Source organism: Bos mutus, chromosome 5 (genome assembly GCF_027580195.1).
Source record: "Bos mutus isolate GX-2022 chromosome 5, NWIPB_WYAK_1.1, whole genome shotgun sequence".
Taxonomy (NCBI): domain Eukaryota; kingdom Metazoa; phylum Chordata; class Mammalia; order Artiodactyla; family Bovidae; genus Bos; species Bos mutus.
In genome coordinates this window covers 113,234,127-113,254,161 of record NC_091621.1, presented here as the reverse complement: position 1 = coordinate 113,254,161, position 20,035 = coordinate 113,234,127, and the positions used below count along the sequence as shown (strand labels likewise).

At 55.8% G+C, this 20,035-nt stretch overlaps 2 protein-coding genes across 5 annotated transcripts; one reads left to right on the top strand and one right to left on the bottom strand.

Annotated features, from left to right (window-relative positions):
* The first annotated feature begins 1,584 nt into the window (after positions 1-1,584).
* Positions 1,585-9,769, top strand: NRIP2 (nuclear receptor interacting protein 2). Of its 3 annotated transcripts, XM_014481988.2 has the most exons (6): positions 1,588-2,102; positions 5,621-5,776; positions 6,866-6,948; positions 7,594-7,715; positions 7,938-7,990; positions 8,294-9,769. In XM_014481988.2, the coding sequence occupies exons 1-6, from the start codon at positions 1,629-1,631 to the stop codon at positions 8,384-8,386; spliced, it is 981 nt and encodes a 326-aa protein (XP_014337474.2). In that variant the 5' UTR covers positions 1,588-1,628; the 3' UTR covers positions 8,387-9,769. The 3 variants fall into 3 exon arrangements, with proteins under 3 accessions (XP_070227843.1, XP_014337474.2, XP_070227842.1); XM_070371742.1 differs by lacking the exons at positions 7,938-7,990; positions 8,294-9,769 and adding an exon at positions 7,991-8,276 and having other exon boundaries at positions 1,585-2,102; XM_070371741.1 differs by lacking the exon at positions 7,938-7,990 and having other exon boundaries at positions 1,589-2,102.
* A 414-nt stretch (positions 9,770-10,183) lies between these two features.
* Positions 10,184-19,540, bottom strand: ITFG2 (integrin alpha FG-GAP repeat containing 2). 2 transcript variants are annotated; one of them, XM_070371739.1, is made up of 12 exons: positions 19,318-19,540; positions 15,081-15,176; positions 14,497-14,538; positions 14,231-14,402; positions 13,349-13,488; positions 12,827-12,975; positions 12,347-12,444; positions 12,110-12,163; positions 11,915-12,006; positions 11,615-11,732; positions 11,098-11,271; positions 10,184-10,974 (listed from the first exon to the last, which is right to left on the bottom strand). In XM_070371739.1, the coding sequence occupies exons 1-12, from the start codon at positions 19,411-19,413 to the stop codon at positions 10,871-10,873; spliced, it is 1,335 nt and encodes a 444-aa protein (XP_070227840.1). In that variant the 5' UTR covers positions 19,414-19,540; the 3' UTR covers positions 10,184-10,870. The 2 variants fall into 2 exon arrangements, with proteins under 2 accessions (XP_070227840.1, XP_070227841.1); XM_070371740.1 differs by lacking the exon at positions 14,497-14,538.
* Positions 19,541-20,035: the final 495 nt, after the last annotated feature.

The window sequence follows — 20,035 nt, the reverse complement described above, 5'->3', positions numbered from 1 at the left end:
CAGTACTCTTGCCTGGAAAATCCCATGGACGGAGGAGCCTGGTAGGCTGTAGTCCATGGGGTCGCTAAGAGTCGGACATGACTGAGCGACTTCACTTTCACTTTTCACTTTCAAGCACTGGAGAAGGAAATGGCAACCCACTCCAGTGTTCTTGCCTGGAGAATCCCAGGAACGGGGGAGCCTGGTGGGCTGCCATCTATGGGGTCGCACAGAGTCGGACACGACTGAAGTGACTTAGCAGCAGCAGCAGCCCATGGGTGAATCTCACCAATAAAATAATAAGCAAGAAAGAGCAAACTGGGACTTCCCCAGCCGCCCAGTGGCTAAGACTCCGAGCTACCAATGCAGAGGGTGTGGGTTCAATCCCTAATGGGGGAGTGAAGATCCCACATACCTAAAAAAATTTTTTTTTAATTGCAGAAGGATGTCTACAGTGGGTCAGACAATGTGAAATGACACTGCTTAGGATATACACATACCTATGTGCTTGAAGAGAGGAAGGAGAAGCCCCAGATGCCAGAGCAAATGTCATCTGGGGAGCAGAGGCACCCAGGGAGCTTCACATATGTTTGTGGCAGTTTTTTTTTTCTTTTTTAATGAGATGAGGAGTAAAGGATATTGTTTATGCCTTATAACTTTCTGCATGTTTGAATTATAACTGTTTTAAAAACAGCTAGGGGATTTCCCGGGTGGTACAGTGGTTAAGAATTTGCCTTGCAATGTAGAAGGCTTCCCAGGTGGCACATCGGTAAAGAATCCATCTGCCAGTACGGAAGACTCGAGTTCGATCCCTGGGTCGGGAAGATCCCCTGGAGGAGGAAACGGCAACCCACTCTAGTTTTCTTACATGGAGAATCCCATGGACAGAGGAGCCTGGGGGGTTACTGTCTATGGGGTTGCAAAGAGCCAGACACCACTGAGCACCAAGGCTCTCTCTCTCTTCCAGTGTGGGGGTTGTGGATTCAATCCCTGGTCGGGGAACTAAGATCCCACATGCCACAGAGCAACTAAGCCCGCTGGCTGGAACTACTGAAGGCCTCACTCCGCAACTAGAGAGTCCATGAGCCGAAACGAAAGATCCCACACGACACAGCTAAGATCATGCATGCTGCAACTAAGACCCAACACAGCCAAAATTAAAAAGAAAAAAAAAAAAAAGAGCCAGACTCAGTGAGCCTTACATAAAGGGGAAGGGGAAGCTGGGGCCCTACTTGTGGGAAGATTCAGAGCTGCTCTTGCCAACCCTGGAACCCAGGACCCAGAGTAAAGGAGCAAAGGATGCTGAAAGGTTGAGACCCAGAAGGGGAGAGGCTCCCTGTTGAGACAAATGTAATGCTGGACCTCCCTGTTCCGAACCTGCACCCCAGGTGTTGGCCTGCACCCCACCCTGGGGCTGCAGATAACCCCAGGTGGAGGGCACGGCCGGGAAACCCAGGGGACACATGCCCAGGGATATTTGTCCTGCATCTCACGCCTGCCCCTGCACACTGACACATGCTGCATTTCCAACCACCTGGCACAGATACCCTGACAGTTTACAGCACACATTCACCCCCTCAGCCACACACGCACGCACACACTCACACACTCCTCCACCACCCACTACGGCCAGGACCCCAGAGTTAGAGATGCTGCAGAGCCTACCAGCTGCAGCCCTGCCAACCACCACTCCCCCCCCCCCCCCCTCCAGGGCTGGGTTTTTCCAGCTGGAGCCCCACTCCCTCTACTGCAAGCTCTGGAAATTGGTGTCTGACGCGGCTGCTCCTGCACGTTATTTATTTCCTCTCTTCTTCCCGCCGAGACGACCCTCCGGTCAGGAGAGCTGCCGCCGGGACGCAGCAGGGGCTGCAGAGGCAGGGAGCACGGAGGGCAGGACCACTCAGGAGCCCCCGGCCCGCCCCAAGGGGGCCATGAGCATCAGGCCGGAGGCCCCGCGGGAGGAGGGCGACGCTGGGGACAGGGGCCGGGAGGCAGAGCTTCGGGGCCGAGCTCGGCTGAGCCAGCAGCGCCGGCTCAGACAGGCCACCCAGTTCCTGCACAAGGACTCGGCCGACCTGCTGCCCCTGGACGGCCTCAAGAGGCTTGGCACCTCCAAGGACTGGGTGAGGTTGCCCTCTCCCCTCCCCTCCCCCGGGGGAGCTGGGACCCCCACCTTCTCTGGCTCTGCTGGGAGGGTGAAGACCCCAAGCCTCCAGACACCTGCCTGCCCCTGGGGTGGGGGGAGGCGGCTCTGACTTGTGGGTTCACCTTGACCATTCCTGGCTCCTCACCGGGCTGTTGCCATGGGTTGGTGGCTCTGGGGGACCCTATCTGTTGTTCAGCTTCCCTAGAGAGCTCCAAGCTTCCCTCCAGGGAGGTGAAGAGCACCGGTTAGAGCAGAGGCTTGCAGGGGGCTGTTTACTGCTGGGCCCGGAGAACCGGTGGGTTCAAGGCTGTGATTCACTCCTCTCCCAAAACCACAGGTCCAGGCACACGGGGACTGGACATTCATTGCCTGTCGCCTTTACCCCTGCTAGAACACCAGCATTTCCCATGACTCTGGCCTGGGCACCCGGCTCCTCAGGGCCCCCCGGGTCCCTCCTAGTTGATGTGGCCCTTCCAGGCTCCTTTCCTTCCATCCCTCTGCAGCAGCTGTGCACCCCCTCCCCGCCCATCCACCAAGGATACTGGGTCAGGGAGCACCCACCAAGGGGTGGGTGAGTCAGGGACAGCTGCATACGCTCGCTCCCCCCCGCTCCCCGCTCTGACAGAGGGAAGGGCTGAAAGTGTGGGCTTCTGCAGAGCCTGGAATCTTGGGTTCAGATCCTGGCTCCAGCACTTGGCATCTTGGGCAAGTTACTTTCTGTCTCTGAGCCTTGGTTTCTTCATCTGTTACATGACGATAAAAATAACAGGTTGTAGCTCATAGAGAATGTCAGGGTTACAGCAGCTAAACCTGTAAAGGGCTTAGCACAGTGCCTGGGAAATAGGGAGCGCCGTCTAAAGTCTGTTATTCCTCCAGCTACTCTTCTGTTTTTAATGTTTGTTTATTTTGGCTGCGCCGGGTCTTAGCTGTGGCATGCAGCAGGTGGGCTCTAGGTCCCCTACCAGGGATTGAACCCGGGCCCCCTGCATTGGGAGCACAGAGTCTTAGCTGCTGGACTCCCAGGGAAGTCCCTTCTCCAGTTACTCTTACTCCTCCATTTAGCCTGAGAGAGAAAGTGAGGCTCACGGGGTCCAGAGAAGACGAGATGGCTCTGGCCTCTGGCTCAGGAGAGAAGAGAGCTTCTGTAGAAGGGCTGGGGGCACCCTGTCGCCTCTCTCACCTAGTAGGCAGGGGATTGGAGAGGAGGGACTCCCGCAAGGGGAGATATTTGAGGCTATTTCCGGGTGACCTCAGGCCACTCCAGCAGTCCCCTCTTCCCAGAAACCTGGAGCCAGACACTGTCCCTCACTTCTTTTCCTGAACCAGCCCTCCCTTTCCACATCCCTCCCAGCCAAATGTCCCTCCAGGAACCCGGCCCAACAGCACCCCCACTCAAGGGAAAAGTAAGCAGGCTGAGATTTCAGTTCAGAGAATGGCCTTGCTAGCAGCGTGCACAGCTGAGACCCCAAGGGAGCAGGGAAGCAGGTTCTTGGCTCTCATCGGCCCATCTTCATCTGTTCAGCCCTGGCAAAGGGGCTCTAGTAACACTGCTGTTCCAACATGGAGATTCGGCCTTCTGCCCGCAGGACCTCTCAAATTGATCTGGAGCAGTTATCTTGTGTGGCTTGGGGAGTGAAGACACAGCAGTTAGGGGGACCCTGTCTCCCTCCCTGGGTGACTCTGGAGCACGCTGTATGGGAGTCGGATCAGAGCTTGTGCCCCTCATGGGAAAGGTGGGCGGGCCGCCCTTCCCAGCCGCTCCCAGCGCTCGCCGCCACTTTTCCCAGAGCTGGGCTTTCTGCTGGCAGCCTGCCGGCAGGAGTAGCCTCAAGGGCCTCATTAAGCCCAGGGTAGAAAAACAGTCCCAGGCTCTCATGGAAGGAGGGCAGGTGAGGAATCATGTGTGGAGCTTAGAGGAACACAGTCATTCTTCGGTGGGCATTTATTGAGTGCCTACTGTATGCAGAGCCGAGCCCTGGGATATAAAGAGGAGTGAGTTACAGACCTGACCTCAAGGGCAGAAAACAGCGGTGAGATGCATGACAGGGTGCAGGGGACAAGAGATGCAACACTGCCCCTGCATGGTGTGTGGACAGAAGAACGCAAAGAGGTCAGAGAGGGCTTCCTGGAGGAGGTGAACCCTGCCTGGATGACAGTATACTCTTGGAACCCCAGACTGAAAATCAAAGCCTCCCTCCGGAGAGCAGTTTCTGAACAAGTGAGTTGAGCATGTTACCCAGGCTGGCCTACAGAAGGGTGAGGACTTTCAGGAGGAGGGATGAGCAGGGGCAGAGGCCTGGACAGCCTGGCCCAGGCAGGGCAGCAGAGGGAGATGAGGCAGTGGCCAGCTCACCAGGCTGTCGCTTCCAGGCAAGCAAAGTGGGGAGAGGCAGGCTCTGATGAATTTTTTTTTTAATATTAAAAAATTTTTATTTGATTGTGCCAATTCTTCATTGTGACATGTGGTATCGTTTGCAGCATGTGAACTCTAGTTCCCTGACCAGGGATTGAACCCAGGTCTCCTGCATTGGGAGCGCAGAGTCTTAGCCACTGGACCACCAGGGAGGTCCCTCTGATGGATTTCATGCAAGGGAGGGACAGGTTTAGTCTGATGGGTTGCTTTGCGCTTCTCAAACTTTCCTGCGCATGTGGGTCATTTGCACGTCTTGTTAAAACAAGGTTCACACGGGTTATTTGCACATCTTGTTAAAACAAGGTTCCGATTCAGTAGGTCGTGATTCTGTGCTTCTAATGGGTGACAGTAAAGCTGCTGATCTGAGGACGGCACTTCGAGTAGCACAGTCTCAGAGAATCCCTGGCTTTGAGCAGGTGGATTCGAGAGGCAGGTTCTTATGGACTAATGGAGGCGTCCCAGGAATGCGGGAGAGCTGTGCTGAATGAGTCAGTAACAGAAGGCAAGGTGGGCTGTAAACACGGGAAGCGAAACTGGTGGAACTGAGAAGTGGCTGGACAGGGCGGCGTGGCCGTGGGGGAAGGACGGGAGGATGGCTCTCAGCTTCCTCGTGAAGAAGATTGGGACTTTCCTTCTTGTTCTTGTTTCTTTGACTTCTTGTCATCACACTGTCAACCCTGGGATCTGTATCCCATGGAAGAATGGGGTCAGAGGAAGGAAAAAAGAAAAAATGTCCCCAGATTTGTGTTGTAGACAGGAGACAGAATTGCCACCTGCCTCCTAGCATCACACCAGTGCCTGCAAGGTCACGTCTAACTCAGGACGGACCCCTCCCCTATCCCGCATCTCTCCATCACTGAGCTATCCATTGGAGTCCTGGAAACCAGCATGATTTGATGCTGGGGCTTGCTCTGCTATCATGATCTGACCGCTGGGACCCTTGGGGAAGCTTCTGCCCCTTCTTACTCCCGGGAGACTCAGGCCAGGGGCAGGGCTGGCAGGAGAGCATGGGACTTGTGAGCTGGGGGACCGAGCAGACCAGGCACTGGGGTTCAGCATCTCCACATTTTGTGATGGAGCAGCAGCCACACAGCGTGATCCAGAGGCGCCTGGTGGTGGAGGGGAGCCCGGGCCGGCCTCAGGGGGAGCCTCCCCGGGCACAGGCCCCGATCCACGGCCAGGAGAGCAGGACGAAGACCAGCAAGCCCAAGAGGTCAGCGCTTCTGGTCAACTGCAAGGTGAGACCCTCTCCTGGGCCTGGCTCCCCTCACCCACCCTCCCTTCTGCCCCGGAGGTGAGGAGGGGTGGGGAGCCAAGGCACTCCTCCCCAGCCTGGGCCTAGAACTGGGGTCCTCTACGTTCTTTGTTCCCTACTTCCCCATCTTTCAAGGCCCACAGGACTCCTTTCCCATGAGCCAAGCATCCTCTTTAAACTGTGGTGTGCTCTACACATGAATGACGCACACGTGTGGGTCACGCAGCCCTCCTGGGAAAGCTCACGCTCCAGGCCACAGCCTTGTCATGTCTGAGCCCTCCCTGGCACACGCCTGCTCCCTCCTGCCCGACTTTGCTGGGTGCCTCCTCTGCCTGCTCTCGGGTGTTGTCCCATGTCCTTCCAGCCCCCGCTGTCACCTCCTCCAGGAACGGTCCCCGACTTTCCTGATGAAAGGGCCTTTCCTCTGGCTCAACATCTAAGGTTCTAGCCCCTCAACCCACAGGCCTAGACACTCTCTCCCCGGACTGGTGACCCTCCACGCCCAACTGCCTCTGGAGGAGCAGCCTCCTCTGCTGCCCCTCCCACCTGCCATTGCCATACACAGCAGACCTCAGCAAACGCGTAGAAGGAGGAAATGACTTGTTTTGCGGTATCAAGTGCAAACTCGAACGTCTGTTTTTATCCAAAAGAAAGCAGCCTCATTCTTCACCTGCAGTGGCGAATCTGGTTCCTAGCATTTCATTTCCTAATTGGTGCCACGGTCCCCGCCCCCACCTCTCCTCACTCACATCCCAGATCCCCTCCAAAGGATGCACTCGGTCCTCCTCTCAGCAAAAGGAGTTCCATTCGGTTCCTCCACTTCTGATGGAATTCTCCCCAAACGTATGCGCTCACCACTCACAGCTCTTGATCTGATCCACTTCTGCCTCAACTGTGTGACCCCAAGAAGAATCACTCTTAAAGACTCAGTTTACTCCCTTCATTCATTTCTGAAAGGGACTTATCAGGGGCTGGGAAATATGACAGAGTCAATCCCACCCCATTCCCCCTTGTGCCTGCCCCCACCCAGCCCCACCCCCAGGGACTCACCGTGACCCTTCCCTTTTCTCAGTGCCGGGACCAGGATCTTCAGGTGGCGGTGGACACAGGCACCCAGTACAATCAGATCTCTGCTGGATGTCTCAGCCGCCTGGGGTAAGGCAGGGGTGTGAGTGTGTGTGTGTGCGTGTGTGTGTGCTCGCGTGTGCATGAGGGTGATGGAAATATTCTGAAATTAGATAGTGATGGTTGCAGAACTCTGCTGTCTACTTTAAAAGGGTGACCTTCGGCAATTCCCTGGTGGTCTAGGGACTAGGACTCTGGGCTTTCACTGCTGTGACCCAGGTTCAACCCCTAGTTGAAGAACTGAGGTCCCACAAGCTGCATGGCTTGGTCACAAAAAAAAGTGACTTTCATTATATATATGAACGTATCTCAATAAAGCTATTATTTTATTGATATTTTTAAAAAATATGTAACAAACTCTACTAATTTTATTATTATTTTATTTTATTTCTGGCCATTCTATGCAGCACGTGGGATTTTAGTACCCTGATCGAACCCGAGCTCCCTGTCATGGAAGCTCAGAGTCTTAACCACAGGACTACCAGGGAAGTCCCAATAAAACTGTTTTCTTCATTTTTTATTTTTAAGAGTTGGTGGGGGCTCTGGCCGATAAGACTGGATTTAGACCCTACTGGGGCCAGGGATGGGCTGCAAACCCAAAGTGTGGTGGGAGGGACATTAATGGGGTAGGGGTGGGAGGCCGTGGTGGTCATAAGCCTTGCTTCCCAACCACAGGTTAGGGAAGAGGGTCCTAAAAGCCCCAGGTGGGGACCTGCACCCGGGGCCCCCAGCCCTGGTGGAGCAGCTGGAGCTACAGCTGGGCCAGGAGACCGTGGAGTGCTCGGCTCAGGTGGTAGGTAAGTCCTCGCTCCATCAGAGCCCAGTGTCTGTCTCAGCAATTCTAGCTCTCCCTCCTGGGTGGGGCAAAGGCAGAGCCTCTCAGCTCTGGCCAACACAGACGAGCCACTCCACCCCCAAGATGCTCCCATTATCCCCCAGGTTCTCGGGCCCGGGCTGGGGTGGGAAGAGAAGGGCGAGGGCTGACAGGGGACAGCAGTGTCCTCAAATGGTTCCCGCAGATGTGGAGAGTCCTGAACTCTGCCTTGGCCTCCAGACCCTGCTTTCTCTCCAGGTAAGGCGATGCTCACGCTGGTACCACACCCTGGCCTGACCCGGGGCCTGGGAAAAAGAGGTAGGAGGCGTGGGTGTGGGAGCATGGACCAGGCTCCATCCCATAAGAACGGAGTTGAGGATGTGGAATTTTACCCTCGCTTCCTTAGAGGTTCCTTATCTGCCCACAACTGAAGAACATGGAGAACTTGGTCCCTTCTTGACAGTGGTCTGGGTGCATGAAATCGGGGAGGCGCAAGGAGTAGGGCGCGGTGGGAAGGAAGGGGGTCACCTGCCCAGGTGAGCTCACTGCCCCCACCCACAGTGCTGCATCGACCTGGAGCATCATGTGCTGCGGCTGAAAGCCCCGTTCTCAGAGTTGCCCTTCCTGCCTTTGCACCAAGAGCCCGGCCAGTGACGACGGCAGCCCCGGACAGTCCCCTGGGGGAAAACTCCCTGCCTCAGGAGGCGAAGCCCTGGGGGATGGGGCATGACTAGAGCCTGGTAGCTGCGGACTGTCCCTGCTGTCACCACCCTAACCCCACCGTCCCATCTCCCTGGTGGGCAGCCACACTCCTCTGCTTCTCAGCACCTGCCCTGCCTCCCGGGAAGAGCGATCCCTAGAAAGGGCCCAAGACCTCAGGGTTCTGGTTTTCCCATCCTCTCTTATCCCCTCCCAAGAACAGAGCCACATCAGGACTGCAGAAAAGGACATCGGCAAAGCGGGGCTCCAGGCTGGGCCCTGGTGCGGCCGGGGTGCCCCAAGTCCGCGGCTGCAGACTGCTGCCTGTCCCTGCCTGCCCCGTCCACCCTGAACACCCTCGAGGCCTTGATTCCACGTTGCTCACCTCACAACTAGCCTGCCCCCTCACCGGCCCTGGGCCCTGGCCCTGCTGGCCCACGTTTCCGATTCTGTGCTCGGCTGAGCAAGAGAGAAACCACCGTCATGACAGGGACGTGTCGGGAGAGGAGCGCCCGGTCCACGAGGCTGCGGGCTCTTTCATCAGCTGCCTTTTCTGGGGCTACAAACGACTGAAGCCAGTTATTGTTTTATTGCCCTGTGCAAACCCTGGATATACCTCTATGACTCACTCCAAACACTTGCCCTCCACCTGCTTTCTCACCTGTGGGGCACCTGAACTTTGGGTGGGGCGCATGTGGAGAACTGTCCCCCAAGCCAGATGGGATGGTGGGATTGTCAGCACCAACTTTACCTAGCCAATATTCCTTACTTCCAGGACTATCCACCTCATTCGACCTTCTTCCCACCCCTCACCTCTGGCCTCCTGAGCTTGAGCTCATCTTCTCTGGCACCGGTAGCTCTTCCCAACCCCCACCCCACCCCAGCCCTGAGTCCAGTAAAGACCCAAGGAGGCTCTGCTACCTTCACTGTGAACAGAGGATCCCAAACCTTAGGGCCCAGGCGCCTGGTGTCCTTCTGTCTGAGTCCCAAATCTGGGGGAAGAGTAAAACAGTGGTGTAACTAACCTGACTAGGGGACTACGTCCCTTGGGTTGGAAACAAAATCCAGAGCCTTGACGAGGTTAGACCAGAGCAGGCCCAGGAAAGGCTGTGCCCCCTGGGCATACCTTCCTCAGCTATGTCCCTGGCACCCAGAAGAGGGGCTCCCTGGTACAGGTGCAGGAGTGTGCTGGCCCCTGCTGTCACCATGATCCCTGCGCTCCTGGGTCTCACCCTGTTCCTCCCCTTCCACCTGTTGCTTCTGCCATTGCAGACCCCAGGCCCAAGAATGCCCTCCGCTCAGCAGTGACTTTGTTGGAATAAACACCTGTTTCTCTAAGCTGGTGTCCTTCTCTGTTTCTAGGACGCTACATGATTGCCCCGCCCTTACTCCCAAACAGAAGGAAATATGAGCGTGGACCTTCCCCTGGGGTGACCTTCTGGCTGGGGTCAGTGTAATTGAGAGTACAGGTTTTCCAGTTCCTCTGAACACAGCTCACACATGGTAGGGACATTCTATGTTGCCCTCAGCACACATGTGTGCATGGACATGCAACCTGCAATGTAAAAACCACTGACTCGGAGCAGAGGAATCCACAGCAGAAGGGATATAAGGAGCACCGGGTACCGTTCTGATTGTCGTTGGGATTGAAAACCAACATCAGATTTTAAAATCATGAGCGTGAACAACCAACATACTTAGAACCATTCTGTACTCAGTCACCACTGTGTCTCAGTACAGTATTTAGTAAACCACAGGAGATACCCACTTTATTCCAACACTTTCATAAATGACACTTTATTATAAAAGAGGCTTGTGTTAGGTGATTGTGTCCAACTGCAGGCTGATGTTAAGTGCTTGGAGCACAGTTAACACAGAGAAGGCTAAGCTGTGATGTTCAGCAGGTGGGGTGTGGGAAATGCATTTTCCACTTAACGATATTTTCAACCTATGATGGCTTAATGAGGGTGTAACCCCACCATGGTGGAAGATCTGTGGTTCGCCATTCCTGTAACAGGAATGTTACGGGAATGTAAAGTCAGTCGCCTGGAGCTGCAGGAGATGGAACTTGTGGGGGGCTGGGCCCTCACTGCCTTCACTCTTCTGGCCCCAAAGCCTGGTTTCCTTTCAAGTTGGGGCCCCACAAGTAGGGGGCCCTGTGTGTGTAGCCACTCCTCACAAACAACAGGAGTAGGGGGCTCTGGGGAGGGGCAGTGCCTGCTGACGGGACAGGTGAGGTACACAAGGAAATGGGCAGAGGGGCAGCTTGTCTCTTCCTTCACCAAGACGACCAGGGGGTCTACAGTCCCCAGCACCCAAGGGTGCCGCCATCCTTCCCCAGTAATGTGCACTCCCTGTCTTCCAGATGCCAGACAGCTGTGGGGTGGGGGCGGCGGGGAGGTTCAGAAGGCTCCTTGTTCTGCCAGGAAGCCGGTCCAGCTAGGTGGGGTCCTGGGGGCCCGCGGGGGAGCACTGTGGAGGCTGGTTTGGATGGTAGAGGGTTTGGTGAAGCAGGGCGCGGGCGGCGGGCAGCTCATCAGGATCTGAGGGCGAGACGGAGGCTGGTGGGTCTGCTGGGACCTGTGCCACTGGGTGCCTGCAGCCACGGGCCCCAGGGCTCACCCACACCCAGCTCTCCCAGCAGCCCCACCAATCACGGGTCTCACCCACGCCCAGCTCTCCCAGCAGCTCCCGGAACTCCGGCTGGGCCTCCAGCACTTTGAGCAGGTTGGTGGACTCCATCCGCTCCAACTGCACCTCCCAGTACACGTAGATCTTCTGGTTGAACGTGACGTACACGAGGCAGGGGCTGTTGCGGCTGTCTTTGCAGGCATACAGGCCTGGGGGGTCGGGGATGGGGAGACAAGGTTGGGAGGCTCAGGCCCCATGGGTGTTTGTGTCAGCAGTTTCCAGCCGCCCACAGACACCGAGCAGAGCACTGAAGGCCCCTTTCTGTTTCTCCTCTGTTGGGAACTCAGTAAAGCAAGGAAAACAGTAAGATATCTGGTCCATTCCTGACACGAAGGGAAACCCCGGTAGGACGGCGTCCCAGGGGGTGTTTGCCGAGTTCCTGTCTCAGTGGCAGCCCCGGGGAACACAGGCAGCTTCTCTCGGGTGACGACCCCTCTCCCCAGGTCACTGGAGCGAGGGGACAGGTGTGCTGGGCACGGGGCAGGATCCCACCTGCACAGAAGGCGCGGATGTTCTCGTCCACCTGGAAGCGGACGACGGTGCGGTTGTGGTCGATGATGTACGTCTGGCCGTCCCAGGCACAGGCGACCACCTCCTCATGCCCGTTGCCCTGAAAAAGGCCACACAGCGGATGTAGGGGTTGCTGGGAGCCTCTGAGAGAGGCCTCCTGCGGGGGTGCTGCTCACTTCAGGGGGGTCAGACCTCTCCAGGGAGCCCTAAGAGGAGGGAAGACTTGGCTATGGAGGGAGAGTGGCCCCACTGAAGGAGGCCGCCCCCCCAGGTCCCACTCACCGTGACGTCCAGTTTCTCAAGGGCGAAGAGCTGGTGGTCCACCTGCACCGACCACAGCAGCCTGTCCGCCTCCTCCATGAGCTTCAGGGTCCCTGCGAGGAGAGGCAGGCCGGGCTGGAGACCCCATCTCTGCGCAGATATCCGGGCCCATGACCACCCACCCTGCACAGCCCACGGCTGACCTGGGGGACTCACCATCCAGGGTGCAGAGAGCAAAGAGGCCAGAGGCACTGCTGTCGGGGCTGTGGCCTAGGTGGGAAGGGATTTGGGGTGGGGGCGGGCAGGGAGGAAGGACCAGAAGAAGGAAAAGTGAGATCAGAGCCGGCACCGAGGGTGGGGAGGGGCGGCTAGAGACCAAGGGAGGCCCCGCACCTGCCCTCCTCCCCACTCACCCCTGCACCCGCCGCCCCACCCCACCCCCGCCGCCCCCACCTCGCTTGATGTTGCCGATGAGGTGAGTGGAGACGTTCTTGTTGTGGATGCGGCCAGAGGTCTGGTGCAACACAACGTCCCGGGCAGCCAGGGGCTCCCTGTGGGGAAGGGGGTGGGGGTGGCACTAAGTGGGAGCCCAAGAGAACCTGGTTCTTCCAACCCCTTGTGCTCATCTCTGTATGAGATTCCAGGGTGTAGACCAGCTTGGAGACTTGACAGCCCAGCCCGCCTGGCCCAGGGGGAAGGTCAAGAGAGGGGGAGAGAGCGCGGAGCTGCCAGGCTGGAACCCCAGAACCTCCTCAGTTGCCACAACTCATGGCCCGGACTCCCTGGCCCCAGAACAATCTTCCTTAATGGGGCTCTGGTGCCAGCGCGGGGAATCGGCCAACGCAGCTCTGCCAACTGTAGACCCGTCCTCGGCCCTGGGAGCCCACCTCAGTGCCAGGCACACCACTGTCCACAGACCCACACACCCCTTACCGAGTGCCCTCCATGGGTCCCTCAGAGGTGGGGGTCGCCCCAGGGTCCTTGTTCCAGGTACACAGCAGAATCGCATAAGCACAGCCTGGCTGAGACACCATCAGTTCAGGAACACCCAGGGGCCCTGGAGTCACCGAGAGACTGTCCACCTGCACCAGAGGATGGGGGCTTACAGGGGGCTGGGGAGAGAAGTGGGAGCCTGCAGAGGCCGGGACAGGAGGGTAGGAGCCCTGGGACACATCCTTAGCCTTCAAGGACAGCAGCAGGGGAAAGGCAGAGTCCACGGGGACCACCCACCACGACACACCACACCCACCGTCACACCCTTGACTCAGCACAGCGGCCTTTCCTGTCTGCCTGTTACCCGCAGTCTCCCCTAAGACTCTCACTGGAAGTGAACTCCTCCGGGTCTCAGTCACAGGGCGATTTTCCCTTCTTCCCGCCTGCGCCTCAGCCCCAAGTCCCCTGGAGGATGGAGCCCCTCCCCACCCCTGGTCTGCGGTCCCGGCCTCAGCTGCCCACCTGACCCTCCAGCATCCACTTCTTGAGCGACACCAGCTGCCCCATCGGGTGCTCGGCACCTTCACCCAGGTCTTCCCAGCGGAAAGCCCGGACGACTCGGTCTGTGTAGCCCACCACCAGCTCACAACGGCCATCACCATCTGCACATCCGGAAAATAAGACGGGTTTGGAGCCAAGTCTGCCTTGGTCAGCTGAGTCCTGCCAGCACGCTCTCCCCACCCCTCCAGCACCAGCACTTTTTATCAGGTTCAACCTCGGGCCCACCTGCTGAGCCGCCACCCAACCCCTGGAGCCTGGGACCCGCTCTCTACCCTCCCTCACACCCAGAACCAGGCAGCTGCCTTGCAGCTGTCATCTCTTCCCTGGGTACACGACTCCAGTGTCTTGACGCACCCATATCCCTACCAACACCCTCCAGACGGCCTCTGGCCCAAGTACCCGCCCCGCATCCTTGACCTTGACCTTGAGGGCTCACTCCCCTCAACCCTGACCTGTTGCTCAGATGACCCCTCCCAGCAGGGACTTCCCTGACAACTCCTCTCAGAACAGCCATCTTTCCCTCAACACCCTCCAGCCCCTTTCTTGATGTATCTCCTCTATACCTTCGAGTGTACTATTTCATTTTCTTACCCCATTTCTATTGCTTATTTTTTGTCGCTACCTTGTAAATGTCCAAGAGGGCCATGATCTTTGTCTGTTTTATTCACTACTGCAACCCCAGTACCCAGGACAATGCCTGGTTTATGACAGGAGCGCAATAACTCGGCGTTAAACGCATAACAACTGCCCAGACGAATACTGACAACCCCCCAGCTCCCTTGACCCCTGCTCTGCTGCCCCAACTCCTACTCCCCAGCTGCCTGCAAACACAGCCATGCCCACCGATGTCGCTGATCAGCATGACCTTGGTGTTGGCAGGGATGTGCTGCTTGAAGACTGGGCGCTGCTCCTCCCCACCAAGGGTCTCGTGGTGCCCGGAACCATCCAGGGACTTGGCAGGCGTCAGGTCACACAAGTGAAACCAGCCCTCGGCACTCACAGCCACCACCAGGTTCTGGGCGAGACGAGGCAGAGGAGGGGGCTGGTGGTCAGAGCATGGGAATCGGGGGTGGGCCGAGAGAAGCCCGGGGGGCCCCTGGGCTTCTTACCTTTCCTTTATTACACACGTCTCCAACCCCAACGCAAGTGAGCTGCAAGAGAATAGAGAGGGGCTCGGGGGACGCGCCTAGGGACCCCAGTGCTCCCTGACCTCCTTGCAACTCCGTCATTCGCTGAAAGCGCGTGCACAGGGCCCGCGTCAAGAGGCTGTGCTAATCCTGTTACCGTGCTCTGGGTCCCGTGTACCAGACAGTGGTATGTGGACCTAAAGCAGTGACAACAACTTGGGCTTAAACAAAACAAAAACTACACGTATCAAGGGAGCCAGACTACTGTGTCTAGACCTAATCAAATGACCGCCCCCGTTTTCTACTGTACTTCATACCAACGGACAACCTATGCAGATCCAGGAGTACTAGGGGAGTCATTCCATCACATACAATGAAAACCAGCCCAGCTGTGTACGTGTGCACCTGTGAGTGACAGCTGGGTAAGCTCTGCCTGGGGGCTTCCCTCCCTGACTCAAATGAGCCCTGAACCAGGAGCTGGTGGCCGAGCACAAGCTGGGGAGCTCGGTGGGGGCCCCCAGCTTCGACAGTGCCTGGACAGGAGGGACCCAGGGTTGAATACTGACCATTCCCTGGCAGGAGCAGGTGAGCCACGGCCGGCTATCATCATTCTTATACACTGACAGCTTTCCGCTGGTGTCCCCCACCACCAGTTCATTTAACTTCAAATGGAGAGAGAAGAGAGGGTTAGGCTGGGGTCCTGCTGAGCCATGCAAGGCCTTCTAGACTCGGCCCACCCTGCAGAAACCACAAGACCTCAATCTGTATCTTCATTGACTTTATCACAGATATTTTGAGACCAACACAGCCATGGTTTCCCAGTTTATTTCCACGCAGCGGTGTGTGGGCTTTGAGAGCAGGGCAGCTCAGACAAGGGGCAATACAGAATCTGCGATCCATCTCAGAAGAGCCTGACATCTGAACAGCTCAATGCCCTACCTGCCTGCCTTTGGCTCTTCTAATTCACCCTGATGCGTGGGACAAGTTTTGAAAACAACCCCACATATGCAACTTTGGGGGAATTTAGGGCTTCCCTGGTGGTTCAGATGGTAAAGAATCTGCCTGCCCTGCAGGAGATCTGGGTTCAGGAAGATCCCCTGAAGAAGAGAACGGCAACCCACTCCAGTGTTCTTGCCTGGAGAATCCCATGGACAGAGGAGCCTGGTGGGCTACAGTCCATGGGGTCGCAAAGAGTCGGACACGACTGAGTGACTAACACACTTGGGGAATTTACCTTCAGAGTTCATACTTATTCAGAGGCCAAATAAAAACAGTGGTGGCTCTGGGGCACTCCCTCCTCTAGCAACAAGATCTTTTGATGTTGGTGCCTCCAAGCGGGCCCAGGTGTAAATGGTGAAGAGGCTCCAGACGCTCCCGGGAGCTTAGCCACCACTTGAAGGCAGTGGTGCCTGCATCTCCACTGGAGGTGCCTGAGGGGCAGCATCTGAGTTCTGGGCCTCTAGTGCCCTCAAGTGGTGGCCAAGCTCCCAGGAGGGTCTGGAGCCTCTTCACCATTTACACCTGGGCCCTCCTTTCCCAGAGGTTCCCCAAAGGCTGGCTGCCCTTTCAAGGGGATAACCATGAAAACCAACTGGCTCCACAAACCTATTTCCAGATGTCCTTTCAAGATTCCCCCTTAGGGGGACATCTAACACCCCTCCTGTCCTCATATGAATACTATTTTCTCAAGAGATTTTTTTTTTTTCGCCATGCGGTGAAGCATGAGCAATCTTTTAGTTTCTGGACTAGAAAATCAAACCTGTGCCCCTTGCAGTGGAAACGCCGAGTTTTAACCAGTGGACTGCCAGGTAATTCCGTTAATAGACAAATTATAATTTTTTTCTTTTTTTTAAGAAACAAAGAAAAATCAGAATCAAAGAGAATGCCCAATCAGCCCTTTAGTTTTTTTTTTTTCCAGGAAAAATCTTTGGTGGGGATCCAAAGACAGATGCCACAGACTTGCAGTTTAACAACTGCTGAGAAGGACCTCAGTCAGCAAGGGCACAGATGCAGGGATGAGACTCATAGAGCAGTGTGGTTAAGTGTGGTGAGCAAGCAGGTGCCGCTCAGCGGGCAGAACCCAGGCCACAGCAGGCGTCCTGGAAGGGGACCCTTCCAGGGTACTCCACCTGCTCCCCAGCATGGGTGCTCCTAGGCAGTCCATCCTGGCCCTGGCCTCTGGAGGTCACTCGGTGACACTACAGAACCAAGCTGCAGAGCACAGCTTCACTCAGAAATGCTAACAGAAAGGAAGTGAGTTTTCTCTGAGTGCGTGTGTATTCTATCCCTGGCTTCTCCCTCTTAGCAGGAAATAAATCACTTGTAAAAAACTTTAGGTGAATGGTTTATCAGGATGAAATAAAAGTCTTTTTTCTGGCCTGGAATCTCCTAAGATTGGCCTGGAGCACCAGTTACAAAATGTCTATGTACACTCATGCAGGCTGAATGGACCACATCCTATCACTAGCCAACTACCTCACCTACTTGCCCTTCTTTTAATTACATTTATTGATAACAGGCAAAGCCCCTCAAATTGCCTTGAGATACATAATAACATCTGCCTTTCCTAACAACCCTCAGTTAGTCAACAAACATTTATTGAGTGTTAATTATGCACCAGGCATTATAGGTGTTGGAAGGGAATACAGCAGTGGAAAAAAAGATTAAAAATTCCTGTCATTCTGAAGCTTACAACTTTTTTTTTAAGGGTAGTATAATATACCTAATGTTGCAGAACTGAGTGTGCAATGCAGTTAGAAAAGTACAATTTAATTTCAAAAAAAAAAGTAACACTGAAGCTATGAGAAAAGGCATATAATCTTCCCTTTTAAACAAAGAAGACGATCCGATAAAACGGAAAATGACTATCTCTAGAGTCACTTCGGTAATTTACTACTCTAAAATGCCTCCCTTGATTTTCTCATAAAATTATACTGCTTAGTATATGAAGAAACGTGAAAGCCCAGAAAACATAATACAAATTTACGAGAATAACTTTTTCCTCCCTAGAGGAGGTAGAGCAAAGAGGCCTCAAAATACCTTTCCCATCACAGGGCAAAGGAGGCTAGGGGCGGGGCAGGATGGGGTGGGGGTGAGTGGTGGGATGTTTTAGCCCTATGGCAGAACCTGAAGAGGAACTAAAGAGCCTCTTGATGAAAGTGAAAGAGGAGAGTGAAAAAGTTGGCTTAAAGCTCAACATTCAGAAAACGAAGATCATGGCATCCGGTCCCATCACTCCATGGGAAATAGATGGGGAAACAGTGGAAACAGTGTCAGACTTTATTTTTCTGGGCTCCAAAATCACTGCAGATGGTGACTGCAGCCATGAAATTAAAAGACGCTTACTCCTTGGAAGGAAAGTTATGAGCAACCTAGATAGCATATTGAAAAGCAGAGACATTACTTTGCCAACAAAGGTCCGTCTAGTCAAGGCTATGGTTTTTCCTGTGGTCATGTATGGATGTGAGAGTTGGACTGTGAAGAAGGCTGAGCGCCGAAGAATCGATGCTTTTGAACTGTGGTGTTGGAGAAGACTCCTGAGAGCCCCTTGGACTGCAAGGAGATCCAACCAGTCCATTCTAAAGGACATCAGCCCTGGGTGTTCTTTGGAAGGAATGATGCTAAAGCTGAAACTCCAGTACTTTGGCCACCTCATGCGAAGAGTTGATTCATTGGAAAAGACTCTGATGCTGAGAGGGATTGGGGGCAGGAGGAAAAGGGGACGACAGAGAATGAGACCGCTGGATGGCATCACCGACTCGATGGACGTGAGTTTGAGTGAACGCCGGGAGTTGGTAATGGACAGGGAGGCCTGGCGTGCTGCGATTCATGGGGTCGCAAAGAGTCGGACACGACTGAGAGACTGAACTGAACTGAACTGAGTGTATTCCCAGGGAAAAGAGAGCATAGAACAGGGAGGTGAGAATGAGACGCAGGTAGCCAGAGGGCAACAATGTGCTTTGCATTTAGACTGTGAAATAGAGATTATGGGAAAAAAGCGTCCCGCACCCTCAACAGCCACGGCCCCCTTCGATGCCCCCACCCTAGAACGCTTGGCACATTTTAATCAATGGGCTTATGACATTTCTCTATTATTGTGACTATCGCGCAGTGGGAGTGTTCCGTCCACTTTTGAATTCCCCAGAATTTCGCAGAATCCTCGGACCACAATCCAACACTAACGACAACGCTGAGGCTTCCCTGAGCCTTCACCGAGCACCAGACTCGGTTCGGGCCTGTTCTACTGGTATTAACACACTTTAACGACGGGAGAAGGAAGGAGAGGAAAGGGAGATGGACACTGAGCTTGTAACTCAAGCCAAGGATGGCCGGCCAGGCGAAGACTTCCCGGCCAGGCGCTTAAAGCCGTCCGGTGGGCCGGGCCAGGCCGGGTCGGGAGGCAGGTGCTCCTGCGGAGCCGCACACGCCCTCCTTGTTTATTTTCCGAGGCTCTGAAAGGGAAGCGGGCCACGGAAGGGCGGGGAAGCCGGCCATGCAGTTTATTGGTTCCTCCTGGACACAAGTCATTGAACCACGCAGCAGACACGTTACGCGAGCCCCTAGAAGGACACCGGACCAGGGTTCCGGAGCAACGCAGCCAGGACACCTTGAACCGGACCTGCCCACACGGCCCCTCCCAGTCCATTTCCCCTAGCGCCCGTGCGCACGCGCGCGGACCGCGCCGCCCAGCCTGCAGGGCACGCCATCCGCTCCCACGCAGCACGTAGGCGCCGGCCGCCTCCCCCGCCCCTGGCTCCGCCCCGCGTGCGCAGACGACTGCGTCTCCAGTGCGCATGCACCGACCGTGTCGTTGTCAACGTCTCCGAGGCAAATGGCGTGTGGGAAGAGGCTCCCGCTGAACTCTAGGGCTACGCGCTGTACGTAGCTAACCGACCTCATCGCACTTCCGAGGGCTCAGGGACCGTGAAGCCCCGCTAAATGTTCCCCGAGCCCCCCTCGACAGCCGCCCGAGCGGAAAGGCCACCCAAAGCGGAAAGCTTCGTCAACGTCTGAACCTCCAATCGCGGCCTACCTCGCTAAACCTCGGCGAGGGGGCAGGCCTTCCGGGCGCGCCGGGCGTGGGGGCGGGGCTCCCGAGCCTGAGTTGAGTGACAGGGCCTCGGGCCACTCCTCTTCTCCGCAGGTTGCGGCCTGTACGGGTCTGCCGAAGCTGGCGGGGCTGAGTCGTTTCCTTGACAACAGGGCTCTCGAGAGCTTGACCTAATAACCTTGACCTCGTGCTTTGTTGCACTGGCAGTGAAGATTCCTAGCCCCTAGACCATCCCTGAGAATCATAACTGTAATAACCAACGACTCTGTGGTTTCCAACAATGTTTTTTAAAAAAACAAAACTGTAACATCTCTTTGCTGCTGCTGCTGCTCTGTCGCTTGAGTCGTGTCCTACTCTGTGCGACCCCATAAGCGGCAGCCCACCAGGTTCTGCCGTCCCTGGGATTCTCCAGGCAAGAACACTGGAGTGGGTTGCCATTTCCTTCTCCAATGCATGACAGTGAAAAGTGAA

Excerpts from the sequence above, each read along its gene's own strand:
- ITFG2 (XM_070371739.1), bottom strand. The coding sequence starts at position 19,413 with ATGAGGTCGGTTAGCTACGTACAGCGCGTAGCCCTAGAGTTCAGCGGG. Across the intron at positions 12,164-12,346 it reads CATCGGCAACATCAAGCGAG|GCCACAGCCCCGACAGCAGT; the intron begins GTGGGGGCGGCG and ends CTTCCCACCTAG. Across the intron at positions 12,007-12,109 it reads TGCTCTCTGCACCCTGGATG|GGACCCTGAAGCTCATGGAG; the intron begins GTGAGTCCCCCA and ends CTCTCCTCGCAG.
- NRIP2 (XM_070371741.1), top strand. The coding sequence starts at position 1,629 with ATGCTGCAGAGCCTACCAGCTGCAGCCCTGCCAACCACCACTCCCCCC. Across the intron at positions 5,777-6,865 it reads CGCTTCTGGTCAACTGCAAG|TGCCGGGACCAGGATCTTCA; the intron begins GTGAGACCCTCT and ends CCCTTTTCTCAG. Across the intron at positions 6,949-7,593 it reads GGATGTCTCAGCCGCCTGGG|GTTAGGGAAGAGGGTCCTAA; the intron begins GTAAGGCAGGGG and ends TCCCAACCACAG.